The sequence below is a fragment of the Apteryx mantelli genome, chromosome 1 (genome assembly GCF_036417845.1).
Source record: "Apteryx mantelli isolate bAptMan1 chromosome 1, bAptMan1.hap1, whole genome shotgun sequence".
In the NCBI taxonomy this organism is placed as follows: Eukaryota; Metazoa; Chordata; class Aves; order Apterygiformes; family Apterygidae; genus Apteryx; species Apteryx mantelli.
In genome coordinates this window covers 177,553,452-177,572,804 of record NC_089978.1, presented here as the reverse complement: position 1 = coordinate 177,572,804, position 19,353 = coordinate 177,553,452, and the positions used below count along the sequence as shown (strand labels likewise).

Below are 19,353 nucleotides of genomic sequence, written 5' to 3'. Positions count from 1 at the left end.
GGGTAAGGGGGGGCGGAGAGGAGTTCTGGGTTCTTTTCCTTCTTTTCTGCTGCTCTCTGCGATCTCGCACTAGAGCTGCGGCACTGCCAGACTGGAGCCCGCCGCCCCGCTTCGCCCTTTGACGGGGCCGGGGCGGGCGCGGAGGCGCCGAGCGCTGCCCGGGCCGCGGACCCGCCATGGCGCCCGGCCGGGCGCGGCCCTCGCGCGGCGCCACGGGGCGCGGTAACGGCCGCGCCGGGCGGCCCTGCGCCGAGTGGGGGGGGGCGGCAGCGGGAGCCGGCGCGGCTTCATCTAGTGCCGCCGCGGTGGTCTCCGTTCAGCCCGTTTCCCCGCTCTGCCTCGCAGGACGCGGACCATGAGCTTCCTCCGGTGGCTGCCGAAACTCGCGGCGGCGGCGGGGGGCCGCGGCGGCGGCAGCACAGCCCGGCGGGGCGCGGGCAGCCCGCCGCCGCCCTGGGCCGCCGCCGCCGCCCTGGGCCGCGCCGCCTCGTGGCGGGCGGCGGCGGGGGGCTACGAGGAGGCGTTCAGGTGCTCGGTGGCCGAGCCCGAGAAGCTGTGGGGGGCGGCGGCCTCGCGCATCGCCTGGGACAAGCCCTGGAGCAAGGCCCTGGAGCGGCGCGGCGCGGGCAGCCCCTCCTGGTGAGTGACCCCCCCCCCCATGCCCATCGCCGGGGGCGGCGGGGGAGCTCGGAGCCCCGCGGCAGCGCTGGGGTTTGGGTGGGTGTGTGGGTGGGTGTGTAACACGCACCGGGTGAGGTTTCGTATTTGGGGCGCTCCGTACGCACCAGTGCTCACAAAGGACGGCTGGGGATGGGGGGGGGTTAATAATTAAACCCTCCTAAGCTTAATAATTAAAAGCAGGACGGGTGAGAGGAGAGTTCCCCTGAGCTGTAGCGGGGTCAGGGTGTGTGTGTCCCCATGTGCCCCCGTCTGACCCCCTTGGTCTGGCCCCCTTGCTTGGGAGCAGGCCATGTGAGCGTGCAAAAGCTGGCATCGAGCAGGAGCAGCACGAGCGTAAGAAACTAGAGCAACCCTGATCCTCAGAGCTGTTAAATCGCAGGAACTGTGAAAGCAGCTCTTAATTTAAAAAGCAGGTGGTTAAGGTGCAGAGGCCTTGGTCACGTAGCACGTGCTTGGGATGGATGGCTAACTGGTGCCAAGGCAGAATTAGCACCCTTGTAAATGATGGGGTAGGACATGCGGTACTTTTCCAAAGACGACTTAACCATGAAAGTTTTGTGATGATCACCATCACCTTTTCTTCACCACATTTGCATCATGATTTCAGTGTTTTCTCAAAGGCAAGCCAATAGGAAAAAAGTCAAAGCAGGCTGGGATTCATCTTCGCTGGATTGATATTCTTTGCATTTTTCATATTTTTTCTGTTTGATTTTAATTTAAAAATGTTAATCTCAAAATACAGTTAAAAATATTAATCACTGTCAAATTTGCCAGAATGAAGACATACAGAACCAGGAATGAGGAACTGACTTGTTGGTGACTGGAGATTATTGCTTAGCAGCTCCAATAGTTATGTTGTCTTAAGCTCAGTGTTAAACAGGATAAACCTCTAAGTCAGCAGGGCTGTGTAACAGTCAGAAGTCTTAGAAAGGATTGTTAAGAAGACCTGTAGTCCACTGACTTTGGTTTTTAACTTTCAATGTCATGGCACGATTTAAGAAGGGCAAGTAGGCCTGCCTGCGTAATCAAAGGCCAGGAGAACTCACTGGCCTTCCTGAACAAAATAGTGAAAAAGTTGATATAATAGTTCCTTTTTAACAGCTAAGGAAAAGGAATACAATAGGTGCCAGTGAGCTTTTTTTTTTTTTTTTTTTTAACAGAGCCTGTCAAACGTAGCTTCATTAATAGAGCAGGATAAGCTTGCTTGCTGGAACGCACATGGTTAGGTCTTTGTAAAACATTTTGACCTCTCAGATGCAAGTTATTTGTTCTCACCATGCGTGTAACTGGATACAAGTTTCACAGCCCGAAGTCAGACCAATCTACCACTGGTCTTTTCTGGCCTGAAATTATACGAGACTCAGTATTAGGTTCTAATTGTTGTTTGGATGTCTAGTATCTGTTGCTCTGTTGTGGATAATAAAACATTAAGTAATTCAAATTTGTGTAATCCTCTTTAGTGTCATAATGTGTAACACGTTATTTTCTTTCTTTTTTTATTTACGTTCATAGTAAGTGATAATGGGCTGCATGTGAAACCTATGTAGTATTCTAATGCCTCCGAAATCGGAGTTGAATGCAAGCATCCTATGTGCTAGGCAGGACAAACAGATAAATAAGCTCTTTGAGGAAGAGACAGAAAGAGAATATGAGAGGATCTTTCAGAGGAAGTGCTGAGGAGAAAATGGAAAGGACTGAACACAGAACTGAAGATAAGCCCAGACATTCAAGAAAAACATAGTTTACTGGTCTGACAGGGTGAAGATGGGGTTCTGGTTCTGAGCTTTGCCTAGGAAGCAGTTTCTGGAGATCTTAAAAATATTGTTAATAAATTCATGTATGTGCTTCTTGAGTTAGTATTAATTTTCTGTTCTCCCTTCAACCAGACAAATTAAATAATCAGATGATTTCAGGGAACTTTGGCGGGAGATTTGTATGTAGCCTGCATGGCATGGCAGGATTTCAGCCATACAAACTTTTCTACAGTTAAGGTGGAAAATAATTTTAATGCAGTTTTTTCTTGTGCCTATATGCCAGGTTTATTAAGAACCTTGAATTTCCATCTTTTTTCTTCTTAATGATTTTTGGCTTTGATCGGTTGAATGAAGACTAAAAATGTCTCTGAATACAGTTACTTTGATTTTTAAGATAGCAGATAATGTTGGAACTTAAAACATAAGTTTGGAGTATTTGACTGAAGTGAATTAAGGCATAATTATATATTGCCTTCTTCACTACTTTACTTGTTCCATTACTAGCAAGTAGGCTGTTGTCACATCCCCAAAGTACTGAAGGCAGTAAAAAAAAATCCCAAGTCATAGATGGTAGATGTTTATTCCTTGAGGAAAAAAGAATTGCCAAAAGGATAGTTAGTTTGGCAGAATATTAGTTTAAAATGCTGGTATGCAGATAGTTGTTTTGATATAATAGCTACTTTTAAATTCTACTATGATTATGGCAGGAAGACCTGTGCTATTTTCTTCCACAGTAGCATTAGTGAGCAGTGAAAGAGCTCCTTGAAAAGAGCGCTGCTGAACTGAATCCAGTTTCTCTTATGTGTTATAGTTGCTATTGTTTACTCTTTTTTTTAATTTCTGTTTTCCTGTACTCTGTTTGTTGAATATTACTGATTTTTTTGATTTCTCAGCATTAGGAACATACCATGAAGAAATAATCCTTAGACTTGGATTCAGTTCATAAGCCTTATTGAGATAAATATTTGGTTAGCAACAGATTAGCATTTTAAAGCCCTGCTTATTATGGCAGGATTTACTGGCGGCTCTTATAAACATCCTGCTGATCCACCTCTGATCTTTCTACAGTCTGCTGGAATATTTTTCTTTCAGTTCTAGACTGAAAGCCTCTGTTTTAAACAGGAGCATATTCTTAGCGCCTTATTCCTGGTTTCAGTGCTATTACTTTTTTTTTTTTTTCCTTTTCCCCCAACTAGGGCTTATTCAAGCAATTGTGGTTCCTTACAGGTATTCATCTCTTTGGGAGTCACTGAATCAACAGAAATTTGCAGAAACACAGGACAGCTTTTCAGAGCCAGACGGCTTTTATTTTCACTCAGAATGCAGTATTTTAGCATTTCCTTGTATTACAGTGGGAAAGCAGAGGTCTTGCAATCCTAGTCATAGTAGGTGCATCACTGCTTTCTCTGATCCTTTACCAGCCACCATTCCATCTCTGTCCCAGAACTGGGCAGCAGAGCTCTTATCACAGTGTCCAAATGTCTTTGGGTTTGCTTTCAATCTGCAGTCACATATTTTTCATACACTTTTTGGCATGCAGTCATTAAAAATTTACATGGTAGTATTGATCTTCCTATATATCATTGGGAGAACACAAGGTGTGGTAAAGCTCATTTGTATTTTGAATGTTCTTAAGAATTTATGCACAGTAACCCAGATATTGCCATCTCCTATTGCCTCATTTATATTATTCCAGTATGTTCTGATATAAAAATCAATGGATGTCCTGGATCCTACACAGCTTTTAGGAGAGTAATACAGAATTTCTCAATAGTAGATGAAACAACTCACAGTCCTTTATTGTTCATATAGTTGTTCTTTTGCAGGAAAGGGTTTGTAATACAGAATATGCTTGTTACTTTTCTTGTCCCCCATCTTCTCCTTATGAATGGCATTATAGAGGATTTACAATAAAAGACTGATGTACCCTGAACATCCTAACTGGTTTAGTTTAATAGTTGCCATTCTATGACCATAGAGACTATCCTATAGTATCTTTGTGTATGGATATATGAATAATATATTGAATTTCATAATTTAGAGTGGTCCTTTACTAGGCAGGAAGGGGGAAGAAGGAAATATTCCTTCTTGCTAGTAGTGGGTCACTTTAAGCCATCTGTTCTTGTTTCTAGTTGCATTAGAACAATACATTAGCACTGTGAGCACCCCACAGAGTTTTGGAAAATCTCAGCTGTTTTTATTTTCCTTGGGTGTTGCTGTGTATTGCTCAGGTAGAGTGCGGATAGAGGGATATGTGTGCAGATAGAGGGAAAAACACACGCAAAGGAGGCCACCACTTCGAGGAGTAAGCTTTAATTTTTAGATTATGTCATCTCTGAGTTAACAGGATCTTCTTTGTATCTGGTGCCTTCTGTATTTTCTTGAGGATTATGTTACACCAGAATTTTCTCTTTTTGTGGAAAACTACAATAAAAATGAGTACCAAGTGTGTGAAATACTTTTTTAATTAAAAGATGAGCATTTTCTGTAAATGTCTGGTTGTTGAAGAGACTATGACTCACACTACAGGGAATTTTGCAACACTGATATAAAACATGCTAATGTCAAATGTGTTATGAAAGTCAGACAAATTTATAAGATTTTATAGCGGTTGGAGTTGGTTTCATTTTGATGCAGATGCTTGCCTGTTTAACTGTTATTGCCAAGAAATGAATAAGAACATTCTGAGTTCTGAACCTGTTCTTCCTAAAAGTGATATGTGTGCGTGCCAATAGAAAGTAGTCTAATAATGTATTTTCTTTATGTGAAATTATTTTATGTGAACATATATTTTGTTCACTGAAATCTTAATTTTAAAAATTAGAATGATTGATGCAAAATACATTAAATCAAGACTAAGTTTAGCAGGTTCTTAGTCAAGTCAATTAAGCTGCAGTATTTTACTAGTTTCGTTAATAGGCTTATTTAGCTTTTTTGAGAAAATTTTTAGGCTATAGAACAAAAAAATGACTTTCTGAACTGAGTATAATGTTTTATGAACTATACTTCAATTGAATGCTATCATTATTTATGAAAACTAGTTTTTCTAGTTTGGAAAGCTGTCTGTTATATAACACATCCAACTTCTTTTTTAGGTTTGTAGATGGAGAGCTGAATATGTGTTACAATGCTGTGGATCGTCATGTTGAGAATGGACAAGGAGAACACATTGCCATTATTTATGACAGTCCTGTAACAAATACCAAAGAGAAAATAACATATAAGGAACTTCTTGAACAGGTATGTTTGAAAATAACCCTGTTACTGGAAATAGATGGGATATACTGCACAGCAGGTAGATACTAGGTAAGATACTATCTGCCTTGCTAGTTTATTCTTTTTACTGTACTCAGTATTGATTTATAAACTTCACTGCTTGTACCCAATATAAGTGCATTGAAGACATTTTGATATTCCTCAGACTTTTTCTTCTGCAGTTTAATAAGAATAATTTTGTCTGCTTTGTAAAATTTTGAACTTTTCTCTCTTTGATTTCTTTTTTTAACATTTCTTATTTCGTATTTAAAAGTAAAAGCAAAATATTAATCAAATTACTTGACAGTAAGGTGCTACAATGAGCAACAATACTATTCTGATAGGAATAAAAGTGTACACCTTGGCTATTCCTGCACACTAAACGAGTGTAAGAAGAACTGAAAAGTTAAAGGAAGGAGCTCCAAGAAGACCTGGGTCTCCTGCCCCATCGTACGGTGCTCATGGCCTGCCCTGGTTTTCTGTCTTGAAATTTCTGTGGGTGTTGGCTTCCCGTTCTAAAAAGGTTCAAGTGCATCTAGCAGCTAGATTGTTTGGGGTCGATGATATTAGTGTGTTTTGAGTGCTAAGCATATTGGTGTGTCTGTTAAGCATAGCGTATGTTTCTAGCATAACTTAGATACTTACAGGATTTTATAGTTGGTGCTCTGCACTTTATGGTTCATTTATTTTCAGTAATTTGATCGTATAGTTGACTTTGGCTTTAGTTTTACTTTTTTGCCCTGTACTGTTTGGCAATAAAACTGAACTGGTATTGCAGTTCGAGACCAAATGGTGCTGTGGAAAATAAATAGACTCAGATATCGAAACACTTTAATCCCCGATACATGCAATTTTACGAAAGGCGACTTCCCTGCCTTTCAGGAGGAAGGATGTGCTCCAGAAGAGAAGCGGGGCGAGTCTGCGTCACGGTTGCTGCCGTGCGGCCCCAGGGCCGTGGGTCCCCTCGGTGCCCTCCCAGCTCTCCCACAGTGACCCTGGACACTGTCAGGCACAGGTTGGGGTGGGGAAAACCCGGTTCTGCATCGGCCCGTTCAGATTCGCTTGGCACCTGAACCTGGGCTGTTGCCGCTGTGGGTGCCTGCAGTCGGCCCCACGCAACGGTTCTCCACGCTTGCGCAACTTTGCAGCCGTCACCTGGGGTGTTCACGCTCAGGCTGCTCCTCTGCTCTCATAACTGAGCTGCTCCCTTATCCTACGGGGTTAACTGAAATGCATATGCTAACACTTGTCAGCCAGGTCTGACCCATGCCAGCTGCCACAACTGGTAATTAAATTGGGCTTCCTATTCAAATGCTGTGTTTTATCTTTGGTCAGATGGCTTTTTTTCCCAGTTACCTATAGCAGTTCCTCTGTACACTGAGTACAAAGAAAAATTGGACTCAAACTCATATTCTGCTTTAATGTATTTCAGTGTGCAAGATGCATTAGAGTGAATGGAACACACTCACTGTGTTTCAAATGTATACATAGTGTCTGGAGTAATGTGAAAATGTTTAAAAATATGCAATGGGATTCACAATACAGTAGTTCAGTGTGTGAGGTTTTCTTTCACTGTTGTAAGAAAAGAGAAATCAACAGGTACAAACACTGCTATATTTCTGCTGTGCTCTTTTAACAAAATATAGAAAAAGTATAGAAAAAATTTACCCCTCACCCCTTTTTTGTGAACTTACCAAGTCCAAAAAAGAGCTTAAAAGGTTCGCTACGATATGGCATGCTGGAGCTAGAACAGCTGAAGTACTTAAGTGCTTTAAGAAACTAATAAGCTCTCAAAGTGCCCAGATAATCATTTAATTATACACACACACACACACACGCACACGTATTTATAAGATACATATTTGTTTTATTTTAAAGACGTAATACATCATTTTATGTAAATTATCTTCAGTGGACTCGCTCTGCAGAAATTTTCTCTAAAAAGGATTTTGAAATGCATCTCTCATTTCACTATTTAAATTTCAAGTTGCTATAAAGTCTCATAAGTTTGTGGCTGTGTGTTATCTCCAAATGTATTAAATGCTTTGGGGTATGGAAGATTTATACATAATGAGAAAGTGTGTGCTAGTTGACTTAAATGTTCTTTTCCCCACATTTTCTCTTACTCCAGCAAACCAAACCAACTGGGAGAATTGGTTTAATTTGTCTGTGGATATTTAGCAAAATTCATTTGGAAGTCATTATAATCTTGCTGGTAGCTGAGTCCTATCTAAGTGTTGCTTTTGAATTCTGTACAGTTCGTTATTTTCTTTAATCAAAAGGGAATATGATTGTGAAAGGCAGGAGGTGAGATCAGTATTGGTCTGTGGAGGCTTTCTAGTTTACTCTTGTGGAATAAATTTAATTTAGTTTATCTCATAACTATTAGAGACCAGATAGCAAATCTCTTTGTGAAGATGTTTGTTGAAAATAGGAAAGATGTAGGCTGCTATATTTTGTCATAGGTCTTGTAGGGATTGAGGGACATTTTGGAAAAGGTCCACCAAACTGTTATGAAGTGTGCATTATGATGTTTGACTCACAGCACTCAAGTCATTGCTTGTCACTGTGTTCTCAGTCTGCTCAGTATAAGCTAAAAGTACTGTATACTATAGTTTTGAAATATCCTTTCCATGTTTTGCATGTTTCTTTTTAGATTAGTGACTGTGTAGATCAGACATGACTGAAAGTTGATGAATAGGTTCAGTAGTACTCTGGAGGCTGTTAGGAAGCATCTTGCCATCTTTGCTGAGTTTGTTTCCCATTTTGGAATGGCCTGACATTTGTGTGCAGACTGTACTTTGGACTGTCCACATCTAATGAATGTTTAGTAGTCTGTCTGGCCAATAGACTGGTATTTCACAGAATCACAGAATCACAGAATCACTGAGGTTGGAAGGGACCTCTGGAGATCATCTAGTCCAACCCCCCTGCTCAAGATGGGTCACCTAGAGCACATTGCACAGGATCGCGTCCAGGAGAGTTTTGAATATCTCCAGAGAAGGAGACTCCACAACCTCTCTGGGCAACCTGTTCCAGTGCTCTGTCACCCTCACAGCGAAGAAGTTTTTCCTCATGTTCAGATGGAAGCGTCTGTGTTTCAGTTTGTGCCCGTTGCCTCGTGTCCTGTCGCTCAGCACCACTGAAAAGAGTCTGGTCCCATCCTCTTGACACCCTCCCTTCAGATACTTGTACACACTGATAAGATCTCCTCTCAGCCTTCTCTTCTCCAGGCTAAACAGGCCCAGCTCTCTCAGCCTTTCCTCATAAGAGAGATGTTCCAGTCCCCTAATCATCTTTGCAGCCCTTCGCTGGACTTGCTCCAGTAGTGCCACATCCCTCTTGTACTGGGGAGCCCAGAACTGGACGCAGTACTCCAGATGTGGCCTCACCAGGGCTGAGTAGAGGGGGAGGATCACCTCCCTCGACCTGCTGGCAACGCTCTTCCTGATGCAGCCCAGGATACCATTGGCCTTCTTGGCCACAAGGGCACATTGCTGCCTCATGGTCAACTTGGTGTCCACCAGCACTCCCAGGTCCTTCTCTGCAGAGCTGCTTTCCAGCAGGTCAACCCCCAACCTGTACTGGTGCATGGAGTTATTCCTCCCCAGGTGCAGGACCCTGCACTTGCCTTTGCTGAACTTCATGAGGTTCCTCTCCGCCCACTTCTCCAGCCCGTCCAGGTCTCTCTGAATGGCAGCACAGCCCTCTGGTGTATCAGCCACTCCTCCCAGTTTTGTATCGTCAGCAAACTTGCTGAGGGTGCACTCTGTCCCTTCATCCAGGTCATTGATGAAGAAGTTGAACAAGACTGGACCCAGGACTGACCCCTGGGGGACACCGCTAGCTACAGGCCTCCAACTAGACTCTGCACCACTGATCACAACTCTCTGAGCTCTGCCATTCAGCCAGTTCTCAATCCACCTCACTGTCCACTCATCCAGCCCACACTTCCTGAGCTTGTCTATGAGGATGTTATGGGAGACAGTGTCAAAAGCCTTGCTGAAGTCTAGGTAGACAACATCCACTGCTCTCCCCTCATCTACCCAGCCAGTCATTCCATCCTAGAAGGCTATCAGATTGGTTAAGCATGATTTCCCCTTGGTGAAGCCATGCTGACTACTCCTGATCACCTTCTTTCCCTCCACATGCTTGGAGATGGCCTCCAGGATGAGCTGCTCCATCACCTTTCCAGGGATGGAGGTGAGGCTGACTGGCCTGTAGTTCCCTGGGTCCTTCTTCTTGCCCTTTTTGAAGACTGGGGTGACACTGGCTTTCTTCCAGTCTTCAGGCACCTCTCCTGTTCTCCATGACCTTTCAAAGATGATGGAGGGTGGCTTAGCAATGACATCCGCCAGCTCCCTCAGCACTCGTGGGTGCATCCCATCAGGGCCCATGGATTTGTGGGTGTCAAGTTTGCTTAAATGATCTCTAACCCACTCCTCCTCCACCAAGGGAAAGTCTTCCTTTCTCCAGACTTTCTCTCTTGCCTCCAGGGTCTGGGGTTCCTGAGGGCTGGCCTGAGCAGTAAAGACTGAAGCAAAGAAGGCATTCAGTAACTCTGCCTTCTCTGCATCCTTTGTCACCAGGGCACCCACCCCATTCAGCAAAGGGCCCACATTTTCCCTAGTCTTCCTCTTGCTGCTGATGTATTTGAAGAAGCCCTTCTTGTTGTCCTTGACATCTCTCGCCAGATTTAATTCCAAACGGGCCTTAGCCTTCCTCGTCGCATCCCTGCATACTCTGACAACGTTCCTATATTCCTCCCAAGTGGCCTGTCCCCCTTTCCACTTTCTGTAGACTTCCTTCTCCTGGTTGAGTTTTGCCAGGAGCTCCTTGCTCATCCATGCAGGTCTCCTACCTCCTTTGCTTGGCTTCCTACTCATAGGGATGCACCGCTCTTGAGCCTGGAGGAAGTGATGTTTGAATATTAACCAGCTCTCTTGGACCCCCCTTCCTTCTAGGGCCCTAACCCATGGGATTCCTCCAAGTAGGTCCCTGAAGAGGCCAAAGTTTGCTCTCCTGAAGTCTAGGGTTGCGATCCTACTTAGTGCCCTGCTGCCTCCTTGCAGGATCCTGAACTCCACCATCTCATGGTCACTGCAGCCAAGGCTGCCCCTGACCTTCACATCTTCCACCAGGCCTTCTTTGTTTGTTAGTACGAGGTCCAGCAGCACACCTCTCCTTGTTGGCTCAATTTCAATGAGGATGTCTGATCAGAGAGGCTGTCCATTCAAAACGTCTCTACAAGAGATGAGCATTTGAAGTGGTGGAATTGTTTTTGGCTTTTACAAGAGGAGTTTATGGATGGAATTGGTAGAAGTTACATAGGATGAATGTGGGGCACCAGATGGGGAGACGCAGAATTTTGTAGCAGGTTGACTCATTTGTTTCAGGATCAAGGTAGTGGAAAAAAAAAGACATAGGTACTTGGCTGAACATAATACAGCTCCTTAGGGAGGGTGAGATAGCTTGAACTATGTACTCAGGAAGTCTGTTATTTTTAAGTTATCCTATCCTTTTTACATTGTCCTGTACTCCTTCACCAACTAAAAAGAAACCAGTATGTTTTCAGAAACTATGCAAAGCTTATCTGTGTATATGTATTTCTTTACATCTTCTGCAGGGCTCCTGCAACTGAAGTTGGAACAAAAAACCAACAGTCTTTCATTTTCATTGATATTCTGGAAAAAAATAAACTGCTTGCAAGAAGTGAGTAGAAGTTTGAGTTAGTACAGGAGTGGCTGCTAGAGTAATAAATGTATTTCTTGTAACATATCAAAAGCTTCTAAGATAAGAATAGCGTTTGGATGCTTAGGCTTTGTGGTCTTGGGAAATTCACTAGTTGGTGATACTTGATCAGATTTTAACACACAGAAACTTTAACAAAACTGTAAATTGTTCTCTTTGGCCATTCAAAGATGTTGAGTTACTACATAAGGTCTGGTTTCCTGAAAATACTGTGCTTTTTGTTTATATCCCTTTTTCAGTGTGTAATTTTGTGCTGTAAATTATATTTACTAGATTTGCAGTGGTGGATTACACTTTGAAAACACATCTGTTGTGGAAATCAAATCACTCCAGCACTTTGATCTGTGATGGAAAAAACAATGAGCTAATTTAAAACAAGAAGGAAGCTTTCTGTGGCTGGATGAGCAGTTGTTTATCATTTAGTTTGTTTTTTCCATTTTATGTTATTGCATTTATAGTGCAAAATGCATGTTACTTCTTACAAACATGGTAGAGACATGTTTTCTTAGTTAACAAGCAGATAAAGATCAGGTGCAGGACAATAACCAAGGAGTGGGTGTTGTGATAGTGAGAGAGGAAGGTGAACTGTAGATGGAATTAGCTTTTATGATAGTAAGAAAGATGTCGTAAGCTAAAAAAGATTTAGAGGCAGTAAACCTCTAAAAAAGAAGGTAAGAAGGAAAAGCCATGAGGTCAAATTATCCTTATGTGGGTCAGTGTTTAGAAAGCTGAGTTTTGTGTAGTCAAGAGTGAATTAGTAGAAAAAACGGAGAAGGATGAGTAGAAGAAATGGAAGCTGTTATCTGCAGCAGTGTTTTCTGTAGGTGGTGTCTAGGAGGATATGGAATGGGGACTGGAAGCCCATTGGTAAAATTTTTTAGTTTTGGTGAAAATAATGAAAAATAAAAGTATCTTTGGAGGAGAGTTGGTGAGAGTCTGGTTGTAAAAAGAGTAACTGAGGAAAACATGGAATATTTTTATTTGGTGGAGCCAAAGGTTGAAAAAGAATAAAATGTAGGCAAGATTAGTAGTAAAGAAAAACAAAAAATTTTGAATAATATTAGATCTGAACCAAGAAGCATTTTCCCAAGATTAAGCTGCTGAGTTTAGAAATAGGGAAGTTACCAAATTGCATCCAGTCTAAAGACCTGGGAAAGAAAGAGAAGGATTTGCAAGTAATTAGACAATATCTCTTTTTATGGCTTATTATGGAGACTGGAGAGATGGAGTCATAATAACATTAGCATTTATGGCTTCATTCTGCATCTGAAAATGAGTATCTCTGCGTAAATTATTTTTGGCAACTTATGGTTGGTACGCTATCATTCGGCTTTTAAATTCAAAGGGAAGCTGTATTAGTTGTCTTAGTGAGGAATTATGTGTTTGCTAGAAAGCAGATCCTCACATGTATGAAGCTTAGAAGGTAACGTCTGTAGAAGTAGCACAGTTACACTTCTCTCAAGTTATTCAGAGTGTATAACCCCATCTCCAACTTTGTTTATTTTTAACCCATGTAAGAAACTCTCTTTACTACAGTATTTTTTTCCCGTTTTAGTAAGAGAGGCATGCTGTGACAGCTGCTGCCACTGTTGGTTACCAGTGCTGCTTTTATCTGTGACAAATGTCTTGTGAAATCCTGAGCCCCTGGTTATACTGAGAGCGCTTGTACAAGCTGTGCCAGCACAGCTCTTTTGGCAATGCCATTTCTTCATGTGCTCATATCTGTCTATTCAATAAGTCTCATCCATCAGTACAAGAACTAATGCTTTAATACTGACATATCCTGTGCATTATATTCAAATACAAAATAAATTGTAAAATCTTATTTTTCAAGAATAAGATTTACATAAATGCTATGAAAGGCAGGCCTTGACTAGTAAGGCCAGGGCAATGTAATTAATCATGCTTGCATTGTAGACTCTAATTTTGTTTTGTGCATGCACTGAGTTCTTTAAAAAAGTCAGATTCTCCCCCTAAACTCTTTTCTCCCTGTTCTCTCTTGCGTTCTTGTGAAAATCTCATTCATTGTGACTGAATATCCGTTTCTGCTGTCAGCAGCCTGAACTAAATTAAACTAAATTAAGCAGTAGGAAAATAAACACCAAGAAAACTATTTTATGTTTTTATTGGGTTTTAGCATTGCACAGCTTTTCAGATCTGAGATCTAGAATGATGCTGCAATTTTAAAGCTAAGCATCACTAAACTCTATAAGTAATTGAGAGAAGGACTGGAAGCTTGTGGATGTTTAGTGCCCAACCTGTGGGGAACTTTTTTGTTTTTGTTTTGGTAGAACTGGAATAGAAGGGTTGCAGGGCAATCAGCTTATTCTTATGTTAAAATTTAAGTCTCCTGTAGTTAGATAAAACATACATTATAGAGAAATATGGATTAAGTATAGTAATTAATCTAATAGTGCTGAGAATCACTGACTTTAAAAGGTGCCAAAAGAAATGAAGACATGAGTTGGATTATCTTTGAAGCTTTTCCATAGGTTTTAGAGAAGCTGTTGTGGTAAGCGCCGTGCCACTAGTTGGAAGAGAAACTAACACACAGAACTGGAAATGAACAGAGCAAACTGAGATTTTCAGCAGCTCTCTATTGATGTACAGAATGGGAAGGTCAGTTCTTTTTGGTCTTTGTACAACAGCACTGTCTTCACAATTAGAAAGTCTTGAGACTGTTCCAGTTAGTTATAATGAAGTTTTATGTGGTGCGTAAAACTGCATTATAAATTCATTAATTAAATGCTGTTACAGATGGAGTCCTGCAAATGCAAAGAGTAGGGCTTTGACAAATTTAAGACATGATAGTCTTCGAAAATGTATTAATTGGATTTTTTCTTTACTGGTGCTTTTTATAGGTATGTAAGTAAGAATTATGATGTTGAATTGATGCCAGTGAAATGGGGATGTAGGTGTAAGCTTTGTGCATGCCTCAGGAGATACTCTAAGTCCATTAGTGAGATGCCAGGAAAAGATAAGGGAGATACAATTCTATTAGAAATATTATTGAATTTGTGTAGTATTAGGGAAGTATAAAGATACCCAGAAGAAATAGGGAGCTGTGACTTCTGTTCATTTAAAAACAGACTTTCTGGGTGTATTGGAAAATAACAGCATTTTCCAGTTTAGTGCAAAGGTTGCTAGATAGGTAAAACAAACCCTCGGTTTATGTAACTGGGTTATTTTCTCTAGGATGCTTCACTTACTAAAAATATCTCAAGAATTTGAGAGTCCTGTTATCAGCAGTTGTTGACTCTTGATAGATCTTGTGCAAAAAAGCGATACGATTCTTCTCTGTGGTTCTTTTCAATAACAATGCACAGTTAACATGTTGAATTCAGTGCCATGACAAATAATTTCTGAGTGCAGTAACTTGAGAGGATTATTTAAAACCAACCTTCCCACACTCTTGGGTGAGGAAGAAGGGCTTCAGATTGTAAACGATGGACTGGGATGTAGTTTCTTCTGTAGGAAGGTTTTTCCATAATTACCCACCTTAAAAGCATCTTCTTCTGAAATACCTGTATTAGCCACTGTCAGATTGTACTTATGTGTGTATCTGTTTTGCTCTGCTCTTACCTCCTGTGTATGACTGAGGAATCATCCAGATTGTTTAAAACCACAATAAACCATAAATGACAACACTCTGCACCAAACTGGAAGTTTTCATGGCTTTTAACAGTTTAATAAAATGTCACTGCTCACTCTTTTTTCCTTTTAAAAAGGATGATTGCTTGGGCAAAGTAAACCTGCTTGAGGATGTTCCACAGTCTTCCAAAGAGCTGCAGATGGAGACAGTGCTTTATTATATATTACGTGGCCCAAATACTCCCTAGCTGTCAGGAGGATGAGGGAAAGGACACAAGGAAAATCGCAGATACCTTTGTATTGGGTTATTGCCTTTGGTGACATTAGACTCTCCAGATTGGGGAGGTTAAGTGCAGACAAGTAATTGGTGTGCATGCATGAAAGAAATGTGGTTCCTGCCTGCAGCATATATTCTGCTTTAAGTACAACCTATCCTTGATAGGTTTCAATAAAAATCGCTTCAGTACCTGTGGATCTCTTCACTGTCTCCCTCCTACTTAAAGAATATTTATTATTTTGCAGCCAAGTACTGAAGTTATGTTGCTTATATACAGGCACTGGAAAAGGCTTCTATTACAAAATTACTAATTATAATCTTTAAATGATCCCTTCTCCTTCACCAGGCAAATGCTGCCTTTTTTATCATTAATAATAATCCTTGTCCTTCATTGTGTTTAACTTCTTATTGTTTACTATCCACACCTGTACTGAATATAGAATTACTCACTAAATACTATTTTAGTTGCCTCTGGTCTTCCTGTCAACATACTGCTTGAGAGTCTCCCAAGCATCAAAGATAAAGTTTAGTCTCCTCAGTTTTTGGAGGGTAAAGTGATGCTATCTCTGTGTTACAATTAGTTTGCAGAGTTTTCATGTTTTCATAACAGGAAATAAACGACAGACATTTACCTTTGGAAGCAGTGTTATTATCTTTATTTACAATGACTTGCATCAATCGTATCTAGAAATGGCTGTAAATACCAGTGGTATGGCTATAAATTCTGGTTGCAAACATGTACAAGTCTTGCTGATTTGTGATTCTTTGATGCATGTCAGATTTTCATAGAGTATTGATAGGCATTAAGAGGTCTGCGTTTAAAGATTTTCTTCTGTTTATAGGAGGTGTATTGCAAACAATTCAAACACATACCTTGATTTCTGTTGAGTTTGGAGCTTGGTATGGTGATGACTTTGCCTTATAAACATTCTCTCTGTCTTGCGGCTGAGAATAACAGCAGGAATCAATTCAGTGATCATAAGAAATGGAAGCTATGTTGTTATCCTCTGATGCAAGCATGCATGCTTGGGGCTCCTATATTTCTGTTTTCTTAAATCCAAGGGCAGAAGTATAGAAATATGCATAGTTTGATTGTGGATGAGCTGTGTATTTAATGGAAACACAGGTCAGATGCATATGGAGCTTCTGGATGTTACTGGGTCGGGTAGCAGTAGGTCTGGACATGTGGTCCCACTGAAGAGAGCAGCAGTCGGGTAATGCCATTTTTTTCTTCTTCAGTACACGTATCTGATAGGGTTTTAAGGTTTTGAGTTGTGATTGCCCCAACTTTTTTTGAATATGAGCATACCAGAAAGCACTTAATGCTTACTAATCTCTGAAAGTAGCAGTAATATTTGAATGTGAAATACTAAACTAGAACAAGATCTACCCTTCCAGCTCATGTATCCTTGAAAAAGAGGGTCCTTCCCTCTGGTCCTGCTGGTACAGGATGTTTTATTGGCCTTCTAGGCTACTTTGATTGCTTGCGTTATTTACTGGGTCACTGACAACATGTCTTATTTCTTCTGAAGCTTGGAAGTGGGTTTTCTCCAAGCTACAAGCAACACTGATGCTACTCACAGAAGTATGTATGTTTTCCTATGTCTCCAGTCTGCACTAATGTTAATGATGGTACCCCAAGAAAATAGCCTTTCACAGCAGTAAACTGTACTTAAAACCTTATCTATGTGGTATAATGAGTAAATAAGGAATAATGCAAAACAGGTAAGATGTAAGGAATTCATATACAAGTGGATACATGTTACATAATAATGAAAGAAATTAGAATCTTTACATTTCTTACATTTATCTTATTATTTTCTAATGAATGGCAGCCTATTAAGGAAAAATGTTTTACTATTACAGGTAAGAAGAGTTTCCCTGTAAGACTGAGCAACTCCTGTTTTCTGAACTTAGGTTTAGACAGAAGTTCTAATCTTCAGATATCCTAAGAACTTCACAGAAAATTTATTTTTTTAATCTTATTACTAATATAAAACTGTAGCAAGTAGACACTTCTGATTTTGTTACTTCTGGTCAGACTGTAACCATGCTGGTAGAAAACTCCAGCTTATGACTTGCTGGGATGTTTCTAATTCTGCCCAATTTCCTATTAGTATACTAGTCTACTCTTTAGTCTGCAGTTTTTCCTATTAACCAATTAGTCAATATTTTATACACTCTTATGTATGGTTTTATCTCTATTGATTATACTTCTCTACTCATCAATTTCTATTTGAAAAGTTTAAAAGAAGTGGGCAGGTTTAGGTCCTAACTGAGTGTTACCTAACTGTAGGCATCTGGAACTCCAAAAAAACCTCCAACAGCTCAATTCATTCAGTTGCTTTTGGGGAATTAGTAATTTGCTTTTTCTTCAGCAGATACCATATTTCTGTTCTGCAGCAGGCAGGTCAGGGCAAGTGGACAGTCCTTGTCTCAGTCTCCCACATTCACTTTCTAACAGAACTTGGTATGTGGTAAATTATCCATCATGGTGTATTATTGAAATATTCTGTACTACTTTTGCAGTAGTATACTATATACTGTTGAGATAAATATTTTTCTAATGGCTATACAAATTACTGACTCTGTTCTTGGTCTGTCACACTTCTAGAATGCCAGTCCTTTGCTGCCATGTCTGTCTTCAGACCTCTATGTACCAAAAATAAAAATCTGCAATGAGAGGGAAAAAAATGATTTCTTAAATATATGTGCACCTTAAATGTACTCCTCTGAATTTGTATTAGCATTTGGTTCAGGGTGTAAGATTTATTGTCTTAGGTATTGAGAAGTTTACAACCATGCAGTACAGGAAACTGGAAAACTTACCTTGTGCGTAGCTTTATGTTTCAAATTTAGTTAATTAGGACAGAATTTGCGCTATGAAATGCTCTCTTTATGTAATTTTTTAAAAAGTTAAAACTGGGAAATATAAGCACTTATCTGCAAAAAAGAGTGAATGGTTAAAGTGTCATTGAAAATTTGCAAAATATTGCTATTGCTTTTTTGTTATAATGTGTAAAACAATTAGTTTTAGTCTATTTTCACTTTACAAGAAAATATGTACTGTAGTGTTTTTTTACAAAAAGGAAATTGTCCTAAATTTATTGAACTTGGATTGCATCATTCATCATCTTTGTTTCTTACTGGCTTGTCTCTTTAATGTCTTGGTTCTGTTAATTGTGTAAAAATTGTTTTTATGGGGCAAAGCTTTTAATATGTTCTGAACTTTTTGTCAGTACAGGTCTCTAAGTTAGCTGATGTCATGGTCAAACATGGTGTGAAGAAAGGAGATCGTGTGGTCATCTACATGCCCATGATTCCACAGACAGTGTACTGTATGCTGGCTTGTGCAAGAATAGGAGCTGTCCATAGCCTTATTTTTGGTGGATTTGCATCTAAAGAGCTTTCTGTTCGCATTGATCATGCAAAGGTAATAAATATTTGAAACAAAAGCCATTGCAATAGTTATTCATATAAACAAATGTCAAAAAACATTTTTTCCAGTGAGGATAATATTTCTCTTTATGTGGCAAGCAGTCCCAATTTGCTGATAATGCCTAATGTCAAAATGTGAACAAAGTGCTATTTTTGTGCTGAGAGTAGTATTTTTGTAGCACATGTTGAGATACAATTTTTGAGCTTTTTAAAAAGCATGACTTTATCGTGCTGCCCTCTGTTTAGAGCATACTGTCTTTTCCTGTTTGTCAACCATTTGCTACAAAGCATCACCTTAAAATTAGCTTTTCACTCAGCATTTTCCTCAAGAGTATGAAAATCTACATGCTGTCAACCCTAAGACTTCATGTGTTTACTTTATGTTTATACATATTAAGTAGTAAGTTATTCAGCTATAGATCTACTTCATCTAACTCATACATGAATCAAAGCAGCTAGTGAACCAACTGAGTTAAATAAGTAGCACTGTAGAGAACATTGGGAATAGGTATGTGGTTTTAAAAGCTTCCAGGTTAAGTGTGTTTGTGAAGCGTTATTTAAATCTTTGAAATAATGTTACTTTAATAATCTACTTAATAACTTAAA

At 40.3% G+C, this 19,353-nt stretch overlaps 1 protein-coding gene across 2 annotated transcripts in view; it reads left to right on the top strand.

The window, feature by feature from the left end:
- The first annotated feature begins 564 nt into the window (after positions 1-564).
- Positions 565-19,353, top strand: part of ACSS3 (acyl-CoA synthetase short chain family member 3) — a 90,692-nt gene continuing 71,903 nt past the window's right edge. Inside the window, exons 1-3 of one of the 2 annotated variants that reach the window (XM_067289920.1) lie at positions 565-639; positions 5,531-5,675; positions 18,554-18,742. In XM_067289920.1, the coding sequence (XP_067146021.1) occupies positions 5,553-5,675; positions 18,554-18,742 (312 nt within the window). In that variant the 5' untranslated portion in view covers positions 565-639; positions 5,531-5,552. Of the gene's footprint in view, positions 640-2,499; positions 2,519-5,530; positions 5,676-18,553; positions 18,743-19,353 lie in introns of those variants that run through there. The other variant, XM_067289919.1, reaches the window with a different exon arrangement.